At 42.2% G+C, this 24127-nt stretch overlaps 1 protein-coding gene across 5 annotated transcripts in view; it reads right to left on the bottom strand.

Moving 5' to 3' along the window:
• Positions 1 to 1457: 1457 nt before the first annotated feature.
• Positions 1458 to 24127, bottom strand: part of MEGF10 (multiple EGF like domains 10) — a 164640-nt gene continuing 141970 nt past the window's right edge. For all 5 annotated transcript variants that reach the window (XM_027607064.2, XM_027607061.2, XM_027607065.2 and 2 more), the window contains 9 exons: positions 23106 to 23234; positions 20554 to 20682; positions 18263 to 18391; positions 15759 to 15995; positions 14144 to 14271; positions 12706 to 12829; positions 8174 to 8218; positions 7177 to 7383; positions 1458 to 5912 (listed from right to left, as the gene is read on the bottom strand). In XM_027607064.2, the coding sequence (XP_027462865.2) occupies positions 5731 to 5912; positions 7177 to 7383; positions 8174 to 8218; positions 12706 to 12829; positions 14144 to 14271; positions 15759 to 15995; positions 18263 to 18391; positions 20554 to 20682; positions 23106 to 23234 (1310 nt within the window). In that variant the 3' untranslated portion in view covers positions 1458 to 5730. The remainder of the gene's footprint in view (positions 5913 to 7176; positions 7384 to 8173; positions 8219 to 12705; positions 12830 to 14143; positions 14272 to 15758; positions 15996 to 18262; positions 18392 to 20553; positions 20683 to 23105; positions 23235 to 24127) is intronic.

The following is a 24127-nucleotide window of genomic DNA, read 5'->3' as shown; positions in this document are numbered from 1 at the left end:
TTGAAATTAGAGCTACCGTTCGATCCAGCAATTGCACTACTGGGTATTTACCACAAAGATACAAATGTAGGGACCCGAAGGGGTATGTGTACCCCAATGTTTATAGCAGCAATGTCCACCATAGCCAAACTGTGGAAAGAGCCAAGATGCCCATCGACAGATGAATGGATAAAGAAGAGGTGGTATATATACACAATGGAATATTATGCAGCCATCAAAAGGAATGAGATCTTGCCATTTGCAACGACGTGGATGGAACTGGAGGGTGTTAGGCTGAGTGAAATAAGTCAATCAGAGAAAGACATGTATCACATGACCTCACTGATATGAGGAATTCTTAATCTCAGGAAAGAAACTGAGTGTTACTGGAGTGGTTGGGGGTGGGAGGGATGGGGTGGCTGGGTGATAGACATTGGGGAGGGTATGTGCTACGGTGAGCGCTGTGAATTGTGCAAGACTGTTGAATCACAGTTCTGTACTTCTGAAACAAATAACGCAACATATTTTAAGAAAAAAGAAAAAGAAGAAGATAACAGGAGAGGAAGAAAAGGGGAGTATGTCAGAGGGGGAGACGAACCATGAGAGATGATGGACTCTGAAAAACAAACTGAGGGTTCTAGAGGGGAGGGGGGTAGGGGGATGGGTTAGCCTGGTGATGGGTATTGAGGAGGGCACGTTCTGCATGGAGCACTGGGTGTTATGAACAAACAATGAATCATGGAACACTGCACCAAAAACTAATGATGTAATATATGGTGATTAACATAACAATAAAAAAATTAAAAAAAAAAGCATTCTCAGTTCTTAGGAAGATAACACGCTGCTGGAAGATGAAATCATATTATTATTGCTTTCCTAAATCACCACTCTAGAAATAAAATATATATGGAATTGTGTGGTAGTACAAAAATAGATCGGGATAAGGTCACACAAATATGTAGCTTTTATAATATTCGTTAAATGCTCACTTTTGATTTACCAGCCTCATCACTCATCTGGTTACTATAAAATGGCTCCAGTTATTAGCTAATTTTTCATAATAGCATTGATAGCTAACATTTACCAGCTATCTACTATGTGTCAGGCCCTGAAGTAGGTGTGGTGTATGCATAAAGTTATTAAATTCTCACGAACCCCCTATGAAATAGGTACCATTCTTTCCAACATATTATAATATAGGAACAAAGGCTCTGGGAAGTTAAGTAACTTACCAAAGTCACACGGCTAGTAAAATGATTTATTTCCTTAATTAAATAATGAGCTACTTTAAAATAGCTCATGTATCATATTTTCTTGCATCCCCAACTGTGCTTGGCACGCAGGCCCTCAGTAAATAAACAATAACTGAGAGAAGAAGCAATGTTTTATTCATACTTGATCTCTGGAACACAGTGCTATAAAGTGGATGCTCCAGAAATGTTTTAATTATAAAATAAGGAATTAACAAGCTACCAAGATTTAAGAAACAAATTCAAGTAAGATGACCTAAAGTTATTTATACAGAAGACTTGACTCTCGGCTACTAACCGGGGTTGCTGGAATCCAAATATATACAAAATATTGCCTCTGTCCTTAAAGAACAAGCAGTCTGAAGGGAAAGCAGATATGTGAACAGTTAAATATAATAAAATGCAATTGTTTTTACGTGCCTATATAAAGTGCTACGGTGTTACACGTGAAAAAATATTAATTTTTCCAGTAAGATCATAAGGTTTTCACTTCTCATTAACAATTGAATCAGACGTACAAATAAACACTACTTTAAAGGTTTTTTTATTAGAAAGTTTATTGCATTAATCTATCCTCCTTTGGTGATAATAAATGACAACGTGAGCTAATACTGACCAAAGTTTACCATCTTTGGAAAATAGAGATATTTTCACACTGAAAGCATTTTTGTGTTTGCTACAATCAGGAAAATTCTTACGTATTTTGATTTTTTTTTCCTTTTAAAAATATATGTTGCGATTTCTTCATATCAAAAGGAAGCCTGGATTAAATACTGAATGAAAACAAGCAGACCCGGTGTTAGGTCACCACTGGTCAGAAGACCCTAAAAGGGTCGTTTGCTGTACATCTTTAGTGAAGAAATAAGCACTCATCCACACTATGTGACTCACACGGGCACATTTGTATACACTTCAATGACGTAAAGCCTTTAAGATCAAAATATCTATTAAATACTGAGTTGGAATAATAAAGACATTACTGAAGATAGGAGATTTGTTATTTTAAAAAACATAACCTTAAAATGCAATTTTTTTGACTTCGTCTTATTCTAAGTGGTAACTGGACTTCTAATGTTGACATGAGTTAGTAGTGTAATACTCCCATGCAACTTTTTCAATATTTATGGTTTAAAACCCCCCAATAATTGTGAAGTACTGCTGTAGCTCTTTGGAATGACCACATTTTCATAAAGTGGTTTGCATTTCTCACAGCACACAGTGGTTGTGCTAATAGAATTGGTTGGGATAGGTTATAACTATCTTATAAAATTCTACATTGGCTTTCCTAAAATTGGTGAATATAATTTACCATAGAGATAATGCTAAACACATTGCATGCTCTCTTGGTATAATGACTGTAGCATGTGAGAGGAAATTATAGCAAGCATTGTAAATAATTATGAAATATTCCTTATCATATAATTCACTATAAATAACATATTCTCCATATTACAGCAAGTACATAAGCTATTAGCTGGGCCACTTTTGATGTATTTATATATAAATACAAATAGTTTGTAAATTTCCTGACATATCATCCTCTAGGGAAAGAAGAGTTTGGCTGACATTCCTATGTGAATGGCTTTTCCTTGGTATTGCCAAGCTCATTCACTGCTCTGACCACTGTAGGATATGAGGAAGAAGTTAATTTTAGCGTCCCAATGAATGAGCTCAAAGGTCAAGAGAATAGAGTCACGGTGTATAAAGAATTACATCACCATTAAATTACATTAGACATATCTGGAAGGATCCAAAGGTGGCAATTTCAGGGGGCGGAAAACAAACTTGCCAGGTCCTTTTGTCTTTTAATTCCAACAGATGAATTTCTCTCTTTACCCAAACCTGGATCAAAATATCTAGGAAGCTTTGGCTTCTCAACTATACCTCTCCAAATACACTATGTCATTTTTACAATACCCAAAATGTTATATGTGTTCTCGTGTTTGAAAAATCTTGAGTGAACTCTGGTGAGCAACTGTATCGCCAAACTCTGTATCGCCTCTGATACAAATGTGGTGTCAGAACAGCATCAATCCTGAGCAACTGGTCTACCAGAGAGAATGCACAGGGAGGGATGTCAGTGCCCCTTCGGAATCCACATCTGCTGCTCAGGCTTTCTGCTTGAGATGCTCTTGTTTTTGCACAGGAAGCTTTCAGGGTTTCGGTGTTTTGTTTTGTTTTTTTTGTAGTGTAATGAGAAAAAAAATTTTTTTTAACTCTATCGGGGATGTTATGGGGAGACTCAAATGTATCATGGAACAGTAAAGAGATGATGCTTAAACGAGAAGAGGAAAAAGACTTTTTTTCTTACCAGAAAGGACTTTTCGTGGCTAGTGACCCACAAGTGTCTCAATTAGATGCCTACCCACCCCCTTAAGCCAAGGGTCAGCAAAAGGGTAACTGTTGGAATGAATCAATTGTTTCTAAGGTGTGTTCCAAGTAATTCCATATGTCCTTGAATTAACTATGGGGTTCTCAACAAGAAACAACCACCAAAGGAGTGAATGTTCGAGGTGGGTTTGTTCTATCATCTCCCTGACCAAATCACCACCATGGGGGCAGGTGTGTGATGTGAACTCACTGGATACCCCAACTTGATAACTGGCAGGGACAATGCCTTATGTATATATACTACCGGTGGAACGGGTGCACAATACATATATGTCAGCTGATTCACTGAGACACCACATAGGGTTTCCTGTCTTTAAAGATTCACAGCCACAGTTTTCTCTCATGAAGTTGCTTCCTCATGCAGCATTTCAGCCCTTCCGCTTGCTCAGGTAAGTCAAAGAGAAACTGGCTTTTTTGCATCAGGTTGGCATTCTCGAGACAACCACCTTGAAGTGAAAAACGTTAGTGCGTGACAGGTGTGCACAGGTTGAGTATCCATTCTGGTTTGCTTGGGACAGTCCAGATTTAAGCCCATGGCAGGTTAAATATTAATAATGCCCTCATTTACTCTCAAAAGTGTCCCAGTTTGGATGATCAGTTGTGGGATCATCCCAATGAAGGTCTTCAGTAAGACCAATCTGTGGTACTTGCTAATAACCAACAGCTCCTCACTCCCCTAACCCCCTGGCTTAGCCAAGACTCAGAACCCACAGATCAAAAGGAGCTCCATTTTGGAATATTAAAAAGCTTCTCTAGTTCAATTATAAGCCATTCACCTACGGTTACTTTACTATTTAAGTAATGACCGATTTTTAATAGATTTGATTTATATACTTATGTCTCCTCCCTCCAAAAGGAAAAAAGAACAATGAATTTTTATCAAGCAAAAAGATAAGTGGCAATAATACAAGAAACAATGGACATATAATATAATTTTTTTCATTAACAATCCAAGCACTACAAAACATAGAATATACAACTTAAAAATGGAAATACAAATTAATGAAAAATGGGGTACACGTCATATTAGCAATGCAAAAGACCAGCTTAAGCATAGTTTCTCTAAATCAACAATTAATAAAAGGAAAGTGCCCTTTTCTCAAATATGCACAAAAATATTCTGGTCACTTCTAGGGAAAAATTAATCAAAACTTTCTAATTCTATATTACAGCATGTGTTACTAATGGTTTACAAAACCGAAGCATCTTCTTACACTTAAAATTTACAACCTTTTCCAATCATTATACACTTGTTCAATCCAGTCTCTCAAAAATAAAACTATTTCATTTCCATATTTATGAAATAATTATTGATATGTTATGGACCTTAAGTGGTGAATATGTACGATGGGGACAGTGATCCGAATGACCTCATGGATCAAAAGTGGGCCAAGGGTCGAAGAAGACAACCCTCTGCCGGCCACACCTGTATACTGATTCCTGAAATAATTCTACTATTTCTAAAATAATTCTAATTTTTCATTTCTTCATCCTAAAAAAGGTCTAAAGTTTTCATATTTAAATGTGCTAACCAATTCTAGAGTTTACTCCAAGTCTCTCCAGGTATGCCACTTGACAGAACATTTCTTCCTGGGTTCATATTATCCCTATAATTCTGAGTCCAGCTGAAAAAAAATAAACATAAGTACTCGATAATATGCCCCTTCTCTTCTACACGCTTGGTGATTCACACTAGATTTTATGACAAACTGCACAATCCTCAGTACAGCTCTGCAATGCAAATGAGAAAGAAAATATTGAAATTGCACTCGTTCAAGCCATACTGTCAACAGCCACCGCACCCCATGACTCCCTCCCAAGGACTTCCGCATGTTCATGCTTTTAGCCCAGATTTTATAGGAAGTCGCGCTTCACGAGTGCAGTTCTAAAACTAAGAAGAAGAGGAAGTCACATTGATATCTCCTTCCGAGCCACCTGTATAAGGAGGACCTACGGTCAGTCAGCCTCAGCTTTGAGCTTTCTGGTTCATGTCCAACAGTTGCCTACCAAGTAGATTAACATTCACCTAAGGTGGCAAACTTGAGGATGGAGAAGAACCGAAGTGCAGTTCTGGAAACTGTTCCAGCGGCTACCGAGCCGTCCTTTGGTGTCATTCGCTGCTGATGCTGCTGCTGCTGTCACCGTCCTCTCGCTTGGGGGAGGAGGAACTGTCTCGGACTGGCAGCAGGTCATAATGGCAAGGGATGTGACTGTTCTTTGGGAGGTCGTATGGATCCTGGGTGAGATGCCCATTATTGCTGAATATTCCTTGGACAACACTCACTGTAGGTTCTGTGACAACCAGGGACACATTAATTTATCAGCAATGGAATATTTTAAACAGAATAGAATATGGCATTTCTTGTGAATCTCAAACATATAAGAGGAGCACTTCCAAAAATGTAAAGAAACACTATTTTAAGAAACAAAGGATGGTTTTATAATCACATGGAGGTGGCTACTCTATGGCTGTTAGACCAGCTGATGCACACAACGGCGTTCTGAACAACAATGTGACTGTAGGGTTGGGATGAAGACATCCAGGGACCAGACAGAAACCCTGGATGAGAATCATTGTCTGAAAAGCACCTTGTAGGTAATCTAGTCCAAATCCTTTATCCCGTAGGTGAGAAGACTGAGGTCCTTGCAGGGTAACTCAATTCATGGAAACACTTAACAAGTTCACTGTAGGACTCAGGACCCAGGCTTACAGTTGCGTGCCCACGTTAAAGTGTTGGGTTTACCAGATGGCTCAAAGGGGGATCGTGCCTGACTTTTAAAAATAAACTTAGGTCACTATACCTTCCATTTTTTTTTAAAAGCTGTCTTAATTCTTTAAGAATAGTTATTCATCTTTTCAGTGACATGTCTGTGGCATAAATTAATTACTAGTGACTAGAGTTAAATTAGCCACTTCATTTACAAGTAATAGAGAACTTTTTAAAGTTTAAATCATAAATTTGAGGAAGAGAGGAAAAATAAATTAAAATACATAGCCCTACTCTACCTACCCAGTGACAGCCCCAAATGGTATTTGTAAGGGGCAATCAAAACAATTCTAATTTTAAATTGAATTCTTATTAATTGCCATCCCATTCACATCCAAGAATATGAGCAACATATCATACAAATTTAAAAATAAAATGTTTCAATCCTGTAAAAGCATTATATTAACGTAATGAATATGCAACCAGGAAATGGAACCACCTGTTTCATGCCCTTGAACCATTTGTTTAGGCTAACTCAACACAAGAGCTAATGTGAGACATATGCTATTCCACAGGTGTGCTCAAATAGTCACTATGGTTACAAAACAAAAGGTGAACGGCCAGGTGAGAGATAAGGAAAATTTACTTTAAATTTTCTAAATGCCATTTTCCCTTAAAAATTTATTTGACACCAATTAATAGGGTCACTGAAAACACAGGTGGCACTGAAAATATGGACCTGTGTCTTCAATAATGTTTATACAAACTGTTATCGTATACTCAAGGACTTTTAAAACTGTTTAAAAAAATTCCTATATTAGGTTCTTCCTTTGGTTAGGGGAACTCACCAACTTCATAGACATTCTTGTTGGCTAAAGTTGAGTTATTGATCTCTGCATAGGGGGAATCTCTCCGTGCTGGCGACTTCATCTCCACATAGCCACACTCTGAGTTTTTCGGGATAAGTACAGGTGGGTCTTTAATAGTGGCATATGGGTTTTCAGAACTGCTTAGGGAGCAGTTACTTGAATTATATTCGGAATTCTTGCCCAAATCTGTAAAGAGAGATAGGGGAGAAAAGCAAATGCTATTTTATGGACATTAATTTTTTTCTTGGGGGTAATTTACTCGGACAGGTTACTTCTTTCTCTTTGTAGCTAGATTTCTATAATTACATATACCGACAACAACACCATACATTTCCACTTATTTTGGAGAGAATCTGCTATAAAATTACCCATCTTAAAGTAATTTTAGCTCCCCTCTCAGGTGAGTATCAATGTGAACATTGTGGATTTGATTTCATTTTGATTTTGTTTCACACACAAAATTAATTCCATTCCAATTTACTAATAGTCTCTGAATTCTCAGAGGTTTCAGTCAAGAAACCACCTGTGGATACCCCTGGGAGCACAAGAAAGTTCTATCATGGTGCTGAGGGAGGCTTTTGTGATGTGAGATTTCCTTGTAAAACCTCAGGACTGGGCACGTGAAGTTATTCATGTAACCATGCTGAGCTCTTGTTCTCCTGCTATTTCCTTTTGTGTGTGTGTGTATTTCTCTCTCTCCGTAAGTCCTACATCTTTTCAAAGAAATATGAGTGTTTCCCCAGCAAACAGAAATCTTTGTTCCCCTAGACTTATGCTCTAACACCATGCACCTATGGTCACGCTCTTGACCTCAGTCAAACATGTTTGTGTGTTTGGTGGGGTAATTAACCACACCAACAACTGTACATTTTCTCTACACTGCCACTCTTGCTTGTTTAGCCAATTATTTCTGAATAAATTGTTTTTAAAATTATGGTTCTGATAGATGTATTTCTTCCTTAAATTTACACCATACCTTTCAAGGATTTTCCCATATAACTTCTGTCAAGTCCAAAAGCTCCTGTGATAAAGAAGAAAAAAATCCCTAGTGAGATCTGGAAACAAGAGAAAACCCATCTAATATTCCAAGGTCATGGAGGAGGATGGTTTGGGCACCCACTATCTCCCCACTGCAGGAAATAACCAAGCCTGTTGCTTTTCAAACCTTTGCACCAGGTCGCTCATGCTTGATGTCTTCAGCACTTAGAATTTAAAGTACGTATATATATCATTCTGATCATCCTCCTGCTCATTTACAGTGACTTTGGGAAAGGCTGATCAGTACAGGTAGAAAACAAGGCATGGATGAATTGGTACACTTGATTCAAGGTCCCACTGTGGAAAGGACATAGCCAGGACTAGAACTGAGACAAAGGACTTCGATTTCATCACTCGCTCAGCACATGACTTTGGGCAAGATGTTCAACTCTCTCTGGGTCAATGTTCTTATCTCTAAAATGAAGAAAACAAAACCTGCCTTCCAAACTTTACAGGGCTGGTGTGATCCTTAAGTGAACTAGAGCGCACGAAAAGGCATGGTAAACTTTGAGGTGCTGTATAAATGAATGGTGTTTCAGTGACTGTAACACTAAAAGTGTCCTATGACCCCAGCTCCAGTCTACATGCAAGCATTCCAAGGCCTCTTCCATGATCTTTTAAATGGAATGTTATAGACTTACATTAGAAACAGAGAGTAAAGTAATGACTTTATTGTAAAATATTGAATATTTGATTCAATAAGTAGGAGAATGGTAAGAAGACGATCACCTGCCACTGTGCATGTGCCCCTTAGAGTGATAGTAGACTCAAGTTAGGATGTCCTGGGGGACATACTTTTGTGAAGGAAGAGGGAGCATCCCTTAAAGGGAGAGGGTGTGTCTAATATCGTGGGACAGGAAATAGGAATGTCCTCCTTTCTCTGAGAATGTTTTCCTGTCTTGGGTCTGCACTGTGAAGTCTAGCCAAGCTCCCAGCTGGTGGGAAAGGTGCCCTGTTATGCAGGGAGGCATGATAAGGATAAATAGTGAATTAACCTAATCAAAGTGCGGTCTGGCCCTTGCCCTTAGTTCCTGGGAGGTGATCTCTAAGTCCTTGGAATATCCCACCCAGTAAGAGTGTTTTTGTTTACCTGGGGCCTAGGGTTACATTGGATAATGTAACAAAGTGATTTATGAGAGGGGGTTTGGGCCACTTAGTGTCAGCTCCATCTCCAGATGGGCCGGTTGAAAGGTCAACCACACGGGTGGTCAACCATGTTGACCTAACCAAACTCTCATAAAAACTCTAGACACCAAGGCTGAAGCCAGCTTCCTTGGCTGGTAATACTTCATGCGTCTTGTCATATACTATAACCAGTAAAAGGTAGCACTTTCCATGATTCCACTGGAAAAGGACAACTGGAAGTTTCTGGCTTGGAACTTCCCTTGACTCTGCCCACTGTGTCTCTTCCCTTGGCTGATTTTCCTCTGTATCCTTTGGCTGTGATAAACTCTAACCATGAGTATGACAGCTTGCAGTGAGTTCTATGAGTCTTTCTGTGGAATTATGGATCCTGAGGGTAGTCTTAGGGATTCCCAGACTTTGGTAAAGGGACCACATGAAGGTGGGTAGGACCTGGGGGTTCTGAGAACTCCCTATCAGGGAACTCTGTCTTTGCTACTCTGCCAGATTCACTCAGCTGTCTCCAAACTGTAGCAAAATCTTGTTAATTGTCTGTCTTGGTCTTAACTGTGCAACGGCTAGCATTCCCCAAGAGGCTAAGGAGAGGAGCAGCCTGAGGTGGAGAGTAAATTAGGGAACAAGAGTGGCACTGTCATACCAGTACCCCTGCCAGGTTTTCTCTGTGGGCTGTTTTAATGAGGGAGCAGGCGGTTTTCCTCATATAAACTCCCATATGTTCCAGTCCCTGGATAGATGCTTTCAAATGCTTGGCTTAATCTAATTCGTACAATGAGTCACAACATGATCACTGTCTCTGTTTCACAAATGAACTGATCCGCTTCGTGGGGTTGATGAGCCCGGTGTCATAGAACAGAACCAGAAATCAACCTTAGGGCTTTTGTGTCAGGTTCAGAGCTCTTTCAGACAACATCCCAACAACTTTGCCATCATGTCAAACACCTACACATTTCAGCATCCATAGTGTGCCTTATCCATAGTGTGGTAGACAGAAACACTCTTACTGGCTGGGATATTCCAAGGACTTAGACATCCATAGTGTGTCCTTTGTAAAGGAAGACTTTCTGGGCAACAAATGTAAGGGGACATTACATGCAGAATTGCTCTTGGATGGAAACACATGAAGGAGACCCAGAATTTCCAATGAAGATTTTACATTCTCAACAATCAGTCTGGTGGTTCTTACTGAGACAAAAAGCAGAGAAGTTTATATGTGACCACTGCCATGACTGTGTTCTAGAGTCTGGACCAAGTGTAGCAGGTGAAGGTGGAAGAGGAGAACTTTGTTCTCATTAGTGCCAGGTAGTGCTTTTTTTTAAAAAATAATTTATTTATTTATTTGAGAGAGAGAATGAGACAGAGAGAGTACATGAGAGGGGGGAGGGTCAGAGGGAGAAGCAGACTCCCTGCTCAGCAGGGAGCCCGAAGCGGGACTCAATCCTGGGACCCCAGGATCATGACCTGAGCCAAAGGCAGTCGCCCAACCAACTGAGCCACCCAGGCACCCCAGGTAGTGCTTTACTAATATCAATTCATGTATTTCTTGGAGCTACATTACTAATGTAATGTAGACTTAAAAAAAAAATCTCTGATGTTAAATGATTTGACCTATAAGTATACTGTGAATCTGGTATCTAAATAATTTGACTGTGTTCAGAAATGCACAGCTATTTGATAATGTGGATATAGAATGCAGATAGAAGTTAAGAATTTGTATTCATTTTCCTACTTTAACATTTGCATTTCTATAGTAATAGGGGATTCCAGAGCCCATAAGGATTAGTTCCTACATCTGGCTCGGGTGATTCGGCATATATGGTATTCCCAGAAAGATCAGGGGAGGAGTAGTTGGAAGACGAACTTTGAGACCCGATTTTACCCTATTCCTTCCATGAAATCCTGGGCAACCTCTCTGTGCTTCCCAGTTTATTACTTTAAAAAACCAAGATTTATGGAAGGGTCCACCCGGTAGGGTTGTCAGATTCACCAAATAAAAACAAAGGAAGGAAATTTCAATTTGAATTTCAGAGAAACAACAAATAATTTTTAGGGTAAGTATGCCCCATGCAACTTTGGGATATATTTATACTAAAAATATTTGTTGCTTATCTGAAATTCAAATTTAAATGGGTTTCCCAGCCACCCTACCATCAAATAAATGCAAATGAAAGGGTCTGCTACCCATAAGGTAATGCACATATCAGTTACGGCATCATCAAGTGCCTCCCTGAAATCAGGGGCAACTGCTTGGCGATGGCACAGTTCACTTAGTGGGGTACCACAGCAGCTCTTTAAGGCTGGTCCAGGAGGTCCTGCCCCCTTTTCAGGAGGGCCACGAGATCAAAATTATTCTCCTAATAATACAATGACATTACTTGTCTCTTTCACTCTTGTTCTCGCTCAAGTGCGTGGTGGTTGTCTAAGAGCTGCACCAAGTGTGGGATCACCAATGACTGAATGGAGAAGCAGATATGAGAATCCATCTTCTCTGAAGCCAGATGTTAAAGAGATCCAACAAATGTAAAACAGTGCCACTCTTTTCACTAATTTGTTTTTGTTTTAGAAAATGTAGTTATTTTTTTCATAAAAATGTGTTTTACGTTATCATGATACTAGATTACTGTTATTATAAACAAAGCAATAGATAACTATTTCAAATGGTCTCAGTTTTAATTTGTAACATGGTATCAATAGGTATAACACATAATGAAAGAAGCTCTTCAGGATTCCTGATAACTTTCAAGAGTGTGAAGGGGTCCTGATTCCAAAATGTTCGAGAAGCCCCGACTTACTATCTTCCTGTTAATATCTTCAGGGAAGGGGCCCTCAAGTATGGGTGCCCGTATTAAAAGAGAGCAAAGGGGAATGCACACCCTGGTACCACCCTGACAGGATTCAGATCCCGGCTCTACCATTTAATAGGCTTTGAGACTTTTCTCAAGAGACTTACCCTCTTTGTGACTCAGTTTCTCAACTGTTACATGGACATCATGATGATGATAATTACAGTACCTACTTATCAGAGTACTTGTGAGAATCGTGTAAATTAATATTTGTAGAGTTAGAATGGGAGCTACAAGCAGGTAGAGATTCTCGTCTCTTTTTATCAATTCCTGGCACACCCTAGGACCTTAATAAATGTTTGTTGGATGAATAAAGCAAGTAGGACAGTAATAAGCCCCATATAGACATTAGGTATAATTCTATCATTCTGGTTTTTTTCATGCATATTTCCAATAGATCGCTTTGGCACATCATAAATCTATGACTATCTGAGGGGGCTACAAGATAAGGGAGCTTGTTGAAGACGGATGTTGGGAAAGAACTTGCCAAGCTCGTTGAGGTAGCCACCATGTTTCCAGTCCGCCGGCAGTGTGCCTGTGCAGTCTGCCACTGGGCCTCTCTTCCCAGGATTCACATTTTTCAGATTCGCAAACAGCTGATTGTTCTTCGACTGTTAAGAATATAAACCGTCAAAGATGTAAAAAGAGAACACAGTGTTACAGATGTGGGAAAGCTTGTCCGTAGCATGGATCAAGGGCTGGTTCTTCAACGAGGCCATGCGGGGGGGGGGGGGGGGGAGGGCAGAGGTGACTATCGGATGGGCCTTAAAGGGCAGCAGGAATACATGTCCCTTGGCCCCAACGATTCCCCTACTGCCTCAAATTCTTCATTTTGCTTAGTTGCTCTGTGCCCATTCAACTTTACTTGAGTTAACGTACGTGGAACTTTGAATTAAAAAAAGTTAAACTCTTGGTTTGAGCTCTCCTGTCAAACACTGTATGATTTTTTTATGAGTCACCAGTGACTCTGAGCAGTTTTCTTAGCAATAAACGTGAGGGTAAGATTATGTACTTTGCCTCCTTCCCTGAATATGTAGGAGAACAAACGCAATGATGGACACGAAAGTCTTTAGGGCATGGGAAGTGCTATTTAACTATTAGGCACTATAATTAAAATCCAGCTGCATTAGCTTAATTGCAACGGAATTAATTTGATTAGCTTGGTCTTCTTCTAGCAGAGAGCTAGAATGAGACAATGGAGATTGGAAATATATAATTTGGGACCATCGGAAGAAATGCTTAGGATTTCCGAGGATTCTCGAGGAGACGGGGGGTAAGGTGAGTGGTATGGGAGGAGTATCCCTGGGTGCCCACCCTCTCTGGGTGCCTATAAAACGAGGATAACAATCACTCTTGAGTCACAGGATCAGTGTGAAGGTTAGATGAATTTATATTTGCAGACTGGTTAGAAATGCTTGGCACATAGGTTCTGTTTGATCACTTTTGACCTACACAAAGTGTAGTTCAACCTAAACCTCACATGGAGTTTGTTTTTGGGAGGAAAGGACAGGTGGGCCCAAGAGGGCACTAGAAGTCAGGTGGTCAGAAAAGACAAAGGAAAAGACCCGGGATGGAGTCTGCTAAGGTTGGCTCTGAGACATCATTTTAAAAAACCTCAGGCAGTAATTAGAAACATTTTTCCAAAGAACTACGCCGGCACCAGTGCAAATTGGAGACAAGGAGACCGTGACTCGGACCGCAACCGCCTCCCTCACGAACTGGGCAGCTCTGTTTTGAAGTGAATGACGCTCCCCATTGCGCGGGTTTTTCACCAGTGAACTTGAGATTCTAATACGCAGTCAGCAAGATAAGAGATATAAAGGGCCGAGAGCCGCATCTGGCCCACAGCAGCTCTCCCTGCATGCTCCTTCCTGTCGGCTCTCTCCCCTGTGCACCTGCAGGGCCTGGGAGTCGCTTCCTCTCACCTTGGCGATGGTCATCCTGCCCCTGTTGTTGACATGAGGGGATGTGGCACACTGGGTGAGCGTGTGATAACTGGGGTTGGTGAAGTAATGGCTGTTCGCACTTCCCCCGTTGCTGTGGGGAAGGGTTTCTGTAAAGAAAAGAAGGAAACGGTGAAGGCGACAGGCTCCCCTAAGTCTGCATGGATAAAAGGGAAGCCAAATAACCAGAACAAATGTCTGTACCGCTTCCATATCACAGGCTGGGCAGAGTCCGCTCCTGCCCAGCATACTCAACAAAGCTTCTAGGAGCAGCAGGTGTCTGCCTCCCTACCTGCCTCCTAGAAAACTGCAAGTGTCCTCTTTGCTCTGGGGCTCATACACCTGGGAAGCCATCACTTTGAAGCTACTTCTGCCATAACCTGCCTCTTTTTTTTTTTTTTAGACACTTAAGCTCTCACCATAATATTCTGTGCTAGAAACACATTATTAAGCAAATCAGCTGCTTTAAGTATTCCCCTAGAATCTGTGTATTTATAAACATGTAACCCATCTGAAATCCTCCAGTAATTGCCCAAAATAATAAACACTGTGTACAAATTCCTTAGTTTAAGTAGTTTCTTCTTCTTCTACTCCTTCTTCTTCTTCTTTTGGAGGGAGTGAGCATGTGTGTGTGTGTGGGGGGGGGCGCAGAGAGAATCTTAAGCAGACTCCATGCTCCAATGTAGAACCTGATGTGGGGCTCGATCTCAAAACCCTGAGATCACAACCTGAGCCGAAATCAGGAGTCGGACGCTTAAACCGACTGAGCCACCCAAGCCCCCCTAAATGGTTACTTCCTCTGATGAAGGAGCATGTCGCTTAAAAATTTACATTTCTGGGGACATGTGACAGAAAGATTTTAAAGAGTTTTCTTAAAGAACAGCTTTGGTTCTTGCTAATACGACAAAACTGCTTCTTCCATAACTTTGCGCTTAATGATTTGTATGGGCCCAGGGGCAGGTTAGAAGGCACTCTGTTAAGAGCCCAAGGCCAGAGACAGAAGACCTGGTTCTCGTCCCTGATCTGCACCATGACCTTACCACACTTATGGGTGCCTCCTCCTCCCCGCTCCCAGTCCCCGACATATGACAAAAGCTTCGGTGCCCAGCAAATCTTCCTCCAGGCTGAAATTCCCCAAGTCTAAAGCAACCTCATAATGAATCCAGTTTAAAAACCCTCATGGAAGCGGCGCCTGGGTGGCTCAGTGGTTAAGCGTCTGCCTTCGGCTCAGGTCATGATCCCAGCGTCCTGGGATCGAGTCCCACATCGGGCTCCCTGCTCAGTGGGGAGTCTGCTTCTCCCTCTCCCACTCCCCCTGCTTGTGTTCCCTCTCTCTCGCTCTCTCTCTCTCTGTGTGTTGAAAAATAAATAAAATCTTTAAAAAAGAAAAAAACCCTCATGGAAGACAACAGTGATGATTTTGCTACTGTTGACCTATAAAGCACATCCATAACAATGTATCTTTTCCAAACATAAAATTTTCCTCAAGGCTAATGGATAGCAACAACGGACAGCCCAGCCACAAGCCCCAGTTTCAAAGAACCAGGATGAAACCTTCCTTCTCTAGGAGTAAGATGGCTCTAGGGAGCAGTCTTACCTGAAATGGCATAGTCTGCATTCATGACCCTCAGAGCAGGGGTGTATGTTACTGCTGGCATGCTCGATTCCTTTCCCTTCTGCTTTTGTCTATAAATAATGAACAAGGCCAGCAGGAAGAGAACCACCAGCACAAGAATGATGATGCCCACGATCGCGCCGATCTGGTAGGAATCAGCTGGGAGAGCCGTACTGGTCCTGCTCAAGCTGTTGAGATTTCCAACTATGATGACACCGGCTAGCAAAGGGAGAAGAGATCTGAGTAAGGACAACAGGGTGCCGGGTAAACGTCTGAACTCTATTTACGAAATTCTCCCACTGGGTTCCTGCTGGGATATTTTCAGTTCATGAAAGGTTAATTTGGAAACTTTTAGAAACTGCAGGAAGGAAAAACAAACATTCTTCATTTGCGGATGTTGTTGGCTCATCTGTGTCCAGAAAAAGGCTGCTCCAAGCCTCAAAAATGGGACTGGATTTCCTGAACCCAAAGACTTCATGGTAGGGTTTGGGAGCTTCTCGCATGAAAACACTAAATAAACACTTAGACCAGACCAGGAATTCATCGGAGGTAATGATTTATCTAGTTTTTACCATGCTTTATTTATTAAGCAGTAGTAAGCTTATGAAGGGCTAACTTCTAAATGCCTCAACTGCTTAACTTAATTTTATATCTATCTTTAGCATTTCTAAGAGTAATTGTCCTTCTAAGCAAGGATAACTCCATTGTAAATCTGGTCCAAGATGAGATGGGGCTGCCTTATCCTAATTTTAGTGGGCTTTTTACCCTGGGAGATATTGCTCTATGCAGTTATTTTCTATGACAGAAAGGTCTGTCCTAGTAACACCTGACAAGATCACCCAAAAAGCTTACTCATTAACATTTAAACTGTAGCTTTACATAATTCTTTCTCGCATTCCATCCAATGAGGACAGGAAAGATATGAACTGTGAGTCAAGAAACTGGGTGCCTAAAAAAATTGACCCAGAGATCCTGAATTTTCCTTTAAGCACTTAGCCTGGAGTTTCACCATCTATCTATAAGGGAGGAAACTGGCCTCCAACCAGGTGCTTCCAGCTCAAACGTCCCTGTGACTTTATGATTCTGAGGGTTAGACTTCCTTATTAGACAGCCTGCTCCGAAACACAGAGCATGGAGCCCAGTGCTGTGTGATCACAAGGCGTGTGTCATAATGATGTGATTGTGGAATATAACATCCTATTGTCAGGACAAATACAAATCACGAGAATGTAGAAGTTACTTAACGAAAGGAAATGAACTAGGTATGCCTCTATAGTGCACACTTTAAGGTGATGGCACCTACAACATTATATGAATTTTCTAAAGCCCCTAGAGCCTGTGTGAGTGTTACCTCCTGAGGAAAGCCCCACACACCAGGAGCTCTCTGGGAGCCATGCTCCAGAACTATCAGAAGAACTTTCTCAAAGGCCCCATCCACCCCAGAATCAGAATTGCCCATGTAGGATTATGTATAAGACAACTATTCTCAGGTTATTTTGATGCACACCCTAGTTAAAAACCATGGGCACAAGTTTTTTAAAAAGTTAAGCATATACCTAACCAGACGAGCCAATCATTCTACACCTATAAATTTACCCAAGACAGATGGCAGTATATCTCCATATAAAGACTTGATACACTATTCTTCATATGAGCTTTATCTATAATAGCCCCAAACTGGAAACAATCCAAATGTCCATCTAGAGGTAAATAAGTAAACAAATTTTGATATACCCATGCAATGGAATACTACCCAGCAATAAAAAGAACTGAACCATTGATATATACAACAATACGGTTCAGTCTCAAAATGATTATGCTGAGCAAACAAAACCAGACCAAAGAGAGCACAGTGTGATTCTATTTACATGAAATCCTAAGCAATACAAACTCATCCGGATTGACAGAAACTAGATCCGTGGTTGCCTGGGGCCTAGGGGGCAGTGGTGGCAGGGAAGGGTATGAGGTACCATTTGGGAGTGATGGCTGCATTCCCTATCTTTATTGTGGTTGGGGTTTCATGGGTATAAATGTCACATTTTATCAGGTTGTACACTTTACGTTATACGTGTCGTATATATATGTATGTGTGTGTGTGTGTGTGTGTGTGTGTCTATCTGTAGCACACCAACATACACGTGTTGCTTTTTATAGGTTAGTTATACCTCAATAAAGGTGAAAACATGTTTAGGCACATTGGAGAGCTCATGAGCTTTGGAATCGGACAAACCTGGCATCTAAGCCCTGACCTACACACAGCTATGTACTCCATATTAGCTGTGCAACCTTGGGCAAATCACTCAGCCTCTCTGAGCTTTCATTTCCTCACCCGAAGGACAGCAATGAGAAGGCATCCTTCTGGCAATTAAATAACCAGCTGTACCTTGCAGTGTCCTGAGGAGGATTACATCAGATACTGTAGGTGCAAATACTTAATGTTGGCTGGTACGTGGCGGTTACACAGTGCGAGGCATTCGTGTCCTTACCTTGATCACATCGTGCCCCCTTCCAGCCTGGGCTGCAGTAACAGGTGCCGGTGATGTGGTCACAGGTGGAGTTGTTCAGACAGTCACATATCTGGCGACAGCCATAGCCATACGTTCCTGCAGGGCACTCTGTGAAGGAGATGAAAGTCCAATGTAAGCTCGCCAGCCTTGGGTAGCTGGGCAAGGCCGTCTCTTACTATTTGACCTGGTGTGTCTAGAGGGCAGGCCTTCCACGGCATCCTTGTGCAGGCAGAAGCATTCAGGGAGTCCTAGAGCTGGCCAGAATTCCCCGACTCGTTGGTGGGCTCCCAGGCACAGGGCCAGAGACTGAGCTCCTGGCCACAGCTCCTGACTCCTTCAGCTTTTATGCACCCACTTCCCTGAGGGGTAAGTAGAGAGTCTGTAGAACCCAATGGGACGGATGAGGATCATCGGCAAGGGCAATCTGAGATGAGCCCACCAGGCAAAACGGTGGGACAGAAGACTGAAAAGTATAAACCAGAGCCGCATCCTTGAGAACATGAGCATTGTACTGAAGGCTCAGTGATCCTCCTACCGGCACATTCTGACTTGGATTAGCTGGGAGCAGGGGACAAGGGAGGTGCATGTTTTGTTAATGTTCTAGGTGAGAACTTCATTTACCATAGAATGGCTCAAAATTGGGAGGAGCAGGTTGAAGCCTGAGAGACTAAAATGGAGAGATTTTTATGATGCACTCTTCATAAGAGCTGGGTGTGGGTTTCAAAGAAGAGCATAGGCATGTCAAATCCAAAAATCATCCCCAAATACTGATGTTTTCTGCAAAGTGGGCAGCAGGGGGCAGTGTGCTATTATTATTGGAGTTCTCTGTCAAACCCAGTGTTTCTGTTTACAAATGAGCATCAGGAGGGGTCTACAAAAATAGGAGCATTTTGATTTGATGTTCAAAGTAATCAGGGAAGGACTTAAGCAGCTTTTATTTAATAAGACCATAACCGGTCTGGCCTCCAAGGGAAAGTCAGTTTAGAGTTTGTTCTGGTTTCTATGCATACATGTATGTGCACATATGTTTAGACATTTATACACACAGATGCACAATATTTACATACACAAGGGATGTGCAGGCAATTGTATGACTCAGTATGGGTTTCAGGATGAAATGAATACCAGTACAAAACTCAAATTGGGTCATCTCCGTCCAGGCGGATTCCTGGAGGTCAGTCCTGTTGTGTACTAGATAGGAACGTATGCAAAAATATTTCGAGAGTTCAGCACACAAAACCAAGACAACCTAGCTGTCTAGAGGTGCTGTGAGGTGCTGCTGGGGTGGAGAAGAGGGTGATCGTTTATTGCCAAGGTCCTGCTCTGCTGATTCACCTTTCCAGGCCACATTGCTCCTACAGCCATATAATCTTTGCTGCATCCTTCCCAGGAGCGCCCCCTCTGATAAGCAAGAAAGGTCCTGCCCCTTTCCTGCCATCTGTGATAAGAGGGTGAACCCCATACAGCTCTAAGACCCTACTTATTTATTCTGAATATTGAATGAAAGTCACAGAGGAAAGGAACAATAGACTACTTTGAAATACTCAGTCGAAACTAATTTTCTCATAACCCTACAGATGCATGGCTGTAGGGGATAAAATGGCAAGACAAAGATGCATAATTGCAACAGAGCATATTCTTCAGGAGTGCAATTCTTACAACAAAAAAACTTAAGGCAATATATTGTCTTGAAAGTTGTAAAGATTAAGATGTGAAGTTGCTAGGGGAAACAGTATAAAAGTACTATCTAGAGAAAGTTGTCAGAAGGGGGGCAAAGTTTGCATGGACCTGGTTCTACACCCACAGTGGGGCTGGGAGCCCGCTTGCCCCCACCCCCATGCACTCAGCCTGGCCCCAGAGAATGCACTTTCGTCCAGGGTGCACTCCGGGCTCTGTCTCTGCCACGAAGAAAACCTGCCTGGCTCGTAAAGCTCTGAGCAGCCCCATTCCAAAAATAAGCAGGAGAGTTAGAGAGAGCCAGGGTGAACAGATGGAAAACTTGAATTCTGTCTTCATCCTTGGAGCCACACCCCCTCCACCCAGAGCGCTGATTACTTACCCAGAAGAAGTTTGAGGGAAAAGACTGTCAGCAAGGACACCCAGGTGGCCAGGTCTCTGGGAGGGGAATGGGTCAGCTGTGCCGGGAAGTGACCGGCCATCAGTTCAAACAACTTAAAAGTTGCAGGTCCTGTCTTCATATTTTTCAGGCATGTAGGAAAACGGGTTCTAGGGGAAAATACCACCTCGATGTGTCACGCTCACATACTCACTCTGTTCGCAGTGCTTCCCCATGAAGCCAGTGCGGCAGGTGCACTGCCCCGAGATGTGGTCACAGTCAGCTCCATTTTGACACTGACATATCAACGCACAGTCCTTTCCATAAAACCCCAGAGGACATCCTGTGTTGGGGAGGGAAGGACAGCAGAGTCAGGAGGCTGCCGAGGGAACAAGAAAAACGCTCTTGCTTCCAACTGTTTGTGTTTAAACCTGAAGGACGCTGAGCCACTGGAGAGTGAATAAAGACAACAACGCAGATCTCAGCTTGTCACAAAGGCTTCTTTGAAGTCCCAGGATGGGGCTCCTGCAAGGAGGTCATAATTCATGAGCGGGAAGCAGAGCAGTTCTACACCTGACAGTTTAACCCTTGCTGGTGCTCCCAGAGACAAGACGAATATCTTCTAGCATAGCATGCCTTCGACCCCATAGAAGTATGGGGGCGTTTCCTTGTATTCTTTGACTCAACTACTAGACTCCAGGACTCAAGCGCCGTGGACCGAAATGAGTGCTTTATATTAAAATCACATGTATGCTTTTACTATAGTACAGAGCGTCTCTAAGTTCACTATAGCTCTGTCCCTGTATCTGTCGCTAACTTAGATAATATTGGCTCCTTCACCAAAGGTGTGTAGTAGGATGCTAAACTTACAAAACAAAAAACAAAAAACCCCTGCACTTCACAGGTGCTTTGTAAAAAAGCAACAAACCTTACACCACTGCATGATTTCCAAAACCCAGACAGACCTCTGGGGCCTTTGGGCTGAGGACGTGCATGAGGCCTGTGGGCTGTCACGGACCAGCAGTTGCCCAGCAAGGGTGTTCCAGGGCTCCCTGGGCTAATGCAAGCTTCAGTACGGCCTGCGTCTAGGGCCATTTCTAAGTATCACATGGGATTTTTACTTTCCCTTTTTCTTGGAGAGCTTTTAATGAAAGTTCAACTCTCAAGAAATAGACGTACAGCACAGAGATCAGCATGCATGGACAACTGCCATCGCCATGTTTTTATCCAGCACCTACTCCGTGCCAGGTGCTTTCCATGCGTCCTTTTACTGAATCTGCACAGTAGTCCTACCTGTAGACGGGAACTAAGCCCCGAGGGCCCCCTCAGTCACAGAGCCAGCAAGTGGCAGGCTGGCCATGATAAAAACGCGGGCAAGTCTGGCTCCAGACCCTGCGTTCTTCCCACCGTCTTCTGCTACGTCCACTTAAAAAGGTCCTCTGATTGAGGTAGACCCAAATTTTGGGATGATAAATAATAACTTATAAGCACTTTTCTCTAACGAGCTCGAAAACCTTTCTGCATGTACAATCTTGGCAGAATATGCTCGAGACAAGCTCTCTCTTAGCCAACTCTCCCTTTCGAATCATGGTTCAAGGTCTACACCCCCTTCCAGAAAGTTCCAAAATTCTTGTACAACCTCTTCTCTAATTATGTTCTCTAATTGGTATTCAACAAGAATTGTCTAATTCCTGATCCATCTTTCCTTCTCAGCTCATTTCTGTGACTTAAAATTATGTTATTATTAAAAATTTTTTTTAAGAATAAATTATAAATTTTCATTAGTAATAACCATAATTTGTGCTTTCTTGTCTTGTCTCCTTTATTCATTTGAAGACAAGAGGACAGAGAAGAATCTTTTTTCCTCCCAACAGTGCTGAGCTGTGGAGTACTTTGCACATTATATGCTATGATGGTAAAAACCTCATAGAAGAAGAAACGATTAGGACATTATGGGAAATAAAATGGAAAAAAGAACTAGTGGTTCTTAGGGCATGATCCCAGGCTGGCATCACCATGTGGAAAGTTGTCAGAAATGTGAAATCTCAGGTCCCACCCCAGCCCCAGTGAATCACTCTGGGAGTGGGGCCAGCTGACTGTGTGTATCGAGCCACCTGGTGATCCCGAAGCTCGCTCAAGTTTGAGGACCACAGAATGCACTCTTCTCTAAGAGCACGCATTAGGTTAGGGAGTGAGGCTTGTCATCTTCACTGCCTTCTAGTCACTGTCACTTACCCCAACCTTTGTGCTGTTAGAATAAATGACAGGGTGTACATCCACGTCACCACCACCCCAATTTGAAAAAATATATAGAACATTTTCATCATTCTCCATGCACCTTCCCAATCAATAATCTTAACAGATCGATTTGTTTTTGATCTTCATATAAAAGGAATCACATACTAAAAACAGTATGTATGTGTAATACATATATATGCACACACATAAACATGTACATATAAATGATAGGGAGTTGGGTGCATATAAACGGGGTCTGGTTAAAAAAAGAGTTAGGAGAGAAGCCGCACACCATCACATCTAGCACTGCTCCACCTCAGTGTCCTGATATGACATACAGACAGAAAACTTGGAACGTGACAGCTCGTAACCATACAGAGACATTTAAACGTCTAGCGGTCATCAGGGAGAGGAAAGGTTCCAATGCCAGGAGTCCTGGCTGAGCTCTGCTCGGGCATGCAAAGGGCGAGGTTGCATCCTTCTTGGCGGTGGCTCCCCTTGGTGAGCCTCAGAAGGCTGGTCGCTTACTCTGAGTGCAGTAGAGCCCCGTCCAGCCAGGAGTGCATTTACATTCCCCGTCGTAGGCGCTGCAGAAAGCCCCATTGTGGCAGTTGCACGTGTGGATGCAGTTTGGGCCCCAGTGAGCAGGTGGACAAGCTGAAATCACAGCACGCATGGAGAGTTCTGTTAGAGCCTGGAGGTCAGCACCCAGCAGAGAGAGCTCCGTCCTCCTGCCGCATCTCCTAGCACGTGAGAGGTTAGCAGTGTGCATCAGGACTAAGAAAGCATGGGGCTCCGAATCTGATCCCCAGATGGCAAGGCTGACTGCAACAGCAACCATCATTACAGACATTGTGTTCATTGACAGACTGCAGAGTAAGGTGCTCAGAGCAACAACCAACTCAAGTGTATCGATCTAGCTCCTTAACAACTGTACATTGAGGTCCTTTGTGCAGCACCGTTCTAGACACAGAAGGGATAGCAGAGGACAAGACAAGGTCCAGACCACTCTCTGAAACCTTATATTTTAGTAGGGGAGGCAGGCAGGCAAACCAGCCAACCAACCAGCCAGCCAGTCAACAGAGAACGTAGTGGCAACAAGTACTATGAGAAAAAATAAAACAGGGTAATGGGGGAAGAATGACCAGAGCTAATCCTTCAGGGAAGGCTTCTCTGAAGAGAGGGCATTTAAGCAGAGATCAGAGGGGCTAATGATGGGACTTGAGAGAAACTAAGGGACCAGTGTCACATAAAGTCATACTTTATTCCAGAGCTGTTACTGGAGACTTGTTTAAATTTTAAGGTTTCAATTATATGTAAGAATCGGTTTACTCATAAAAACTCTTAATTGGATGATGCAGAAAATAAGAAAACAGAATCGTTGGGGGTCACTGCCCAATGAAGAGCAATAACTTCAGATAAAGTGTCTGTGAAATTGTATAACATTATGGGGTAAAATGACCTGATTTACCAAAAGCAAACAAACAAACAAACAAATACAAAAAACCTATTTATTTATACTAATGCTTTAAGAATATCATTGCTTTAAG

This window comes from Zalophus californianus, chromosome 5, assembly GCF_009762305.2.
Source record: "Zalophus californianus isolate mZalCal1 chromosome 5, mZalCal1.pri.v2, whole genome shotgun sequence".
Classification (NCBI taxonomy): domain Eukaryota; kingdom Metazoa; phylum Chordata; class Mammalia; order Carnivora; family Otariidae; genus Zalophus; species Zalophus californianus.
Note: the sequence above shows the minus strand (reverse complement) of the source record. Positions and strands in the feature narration are given on the sequence as shown.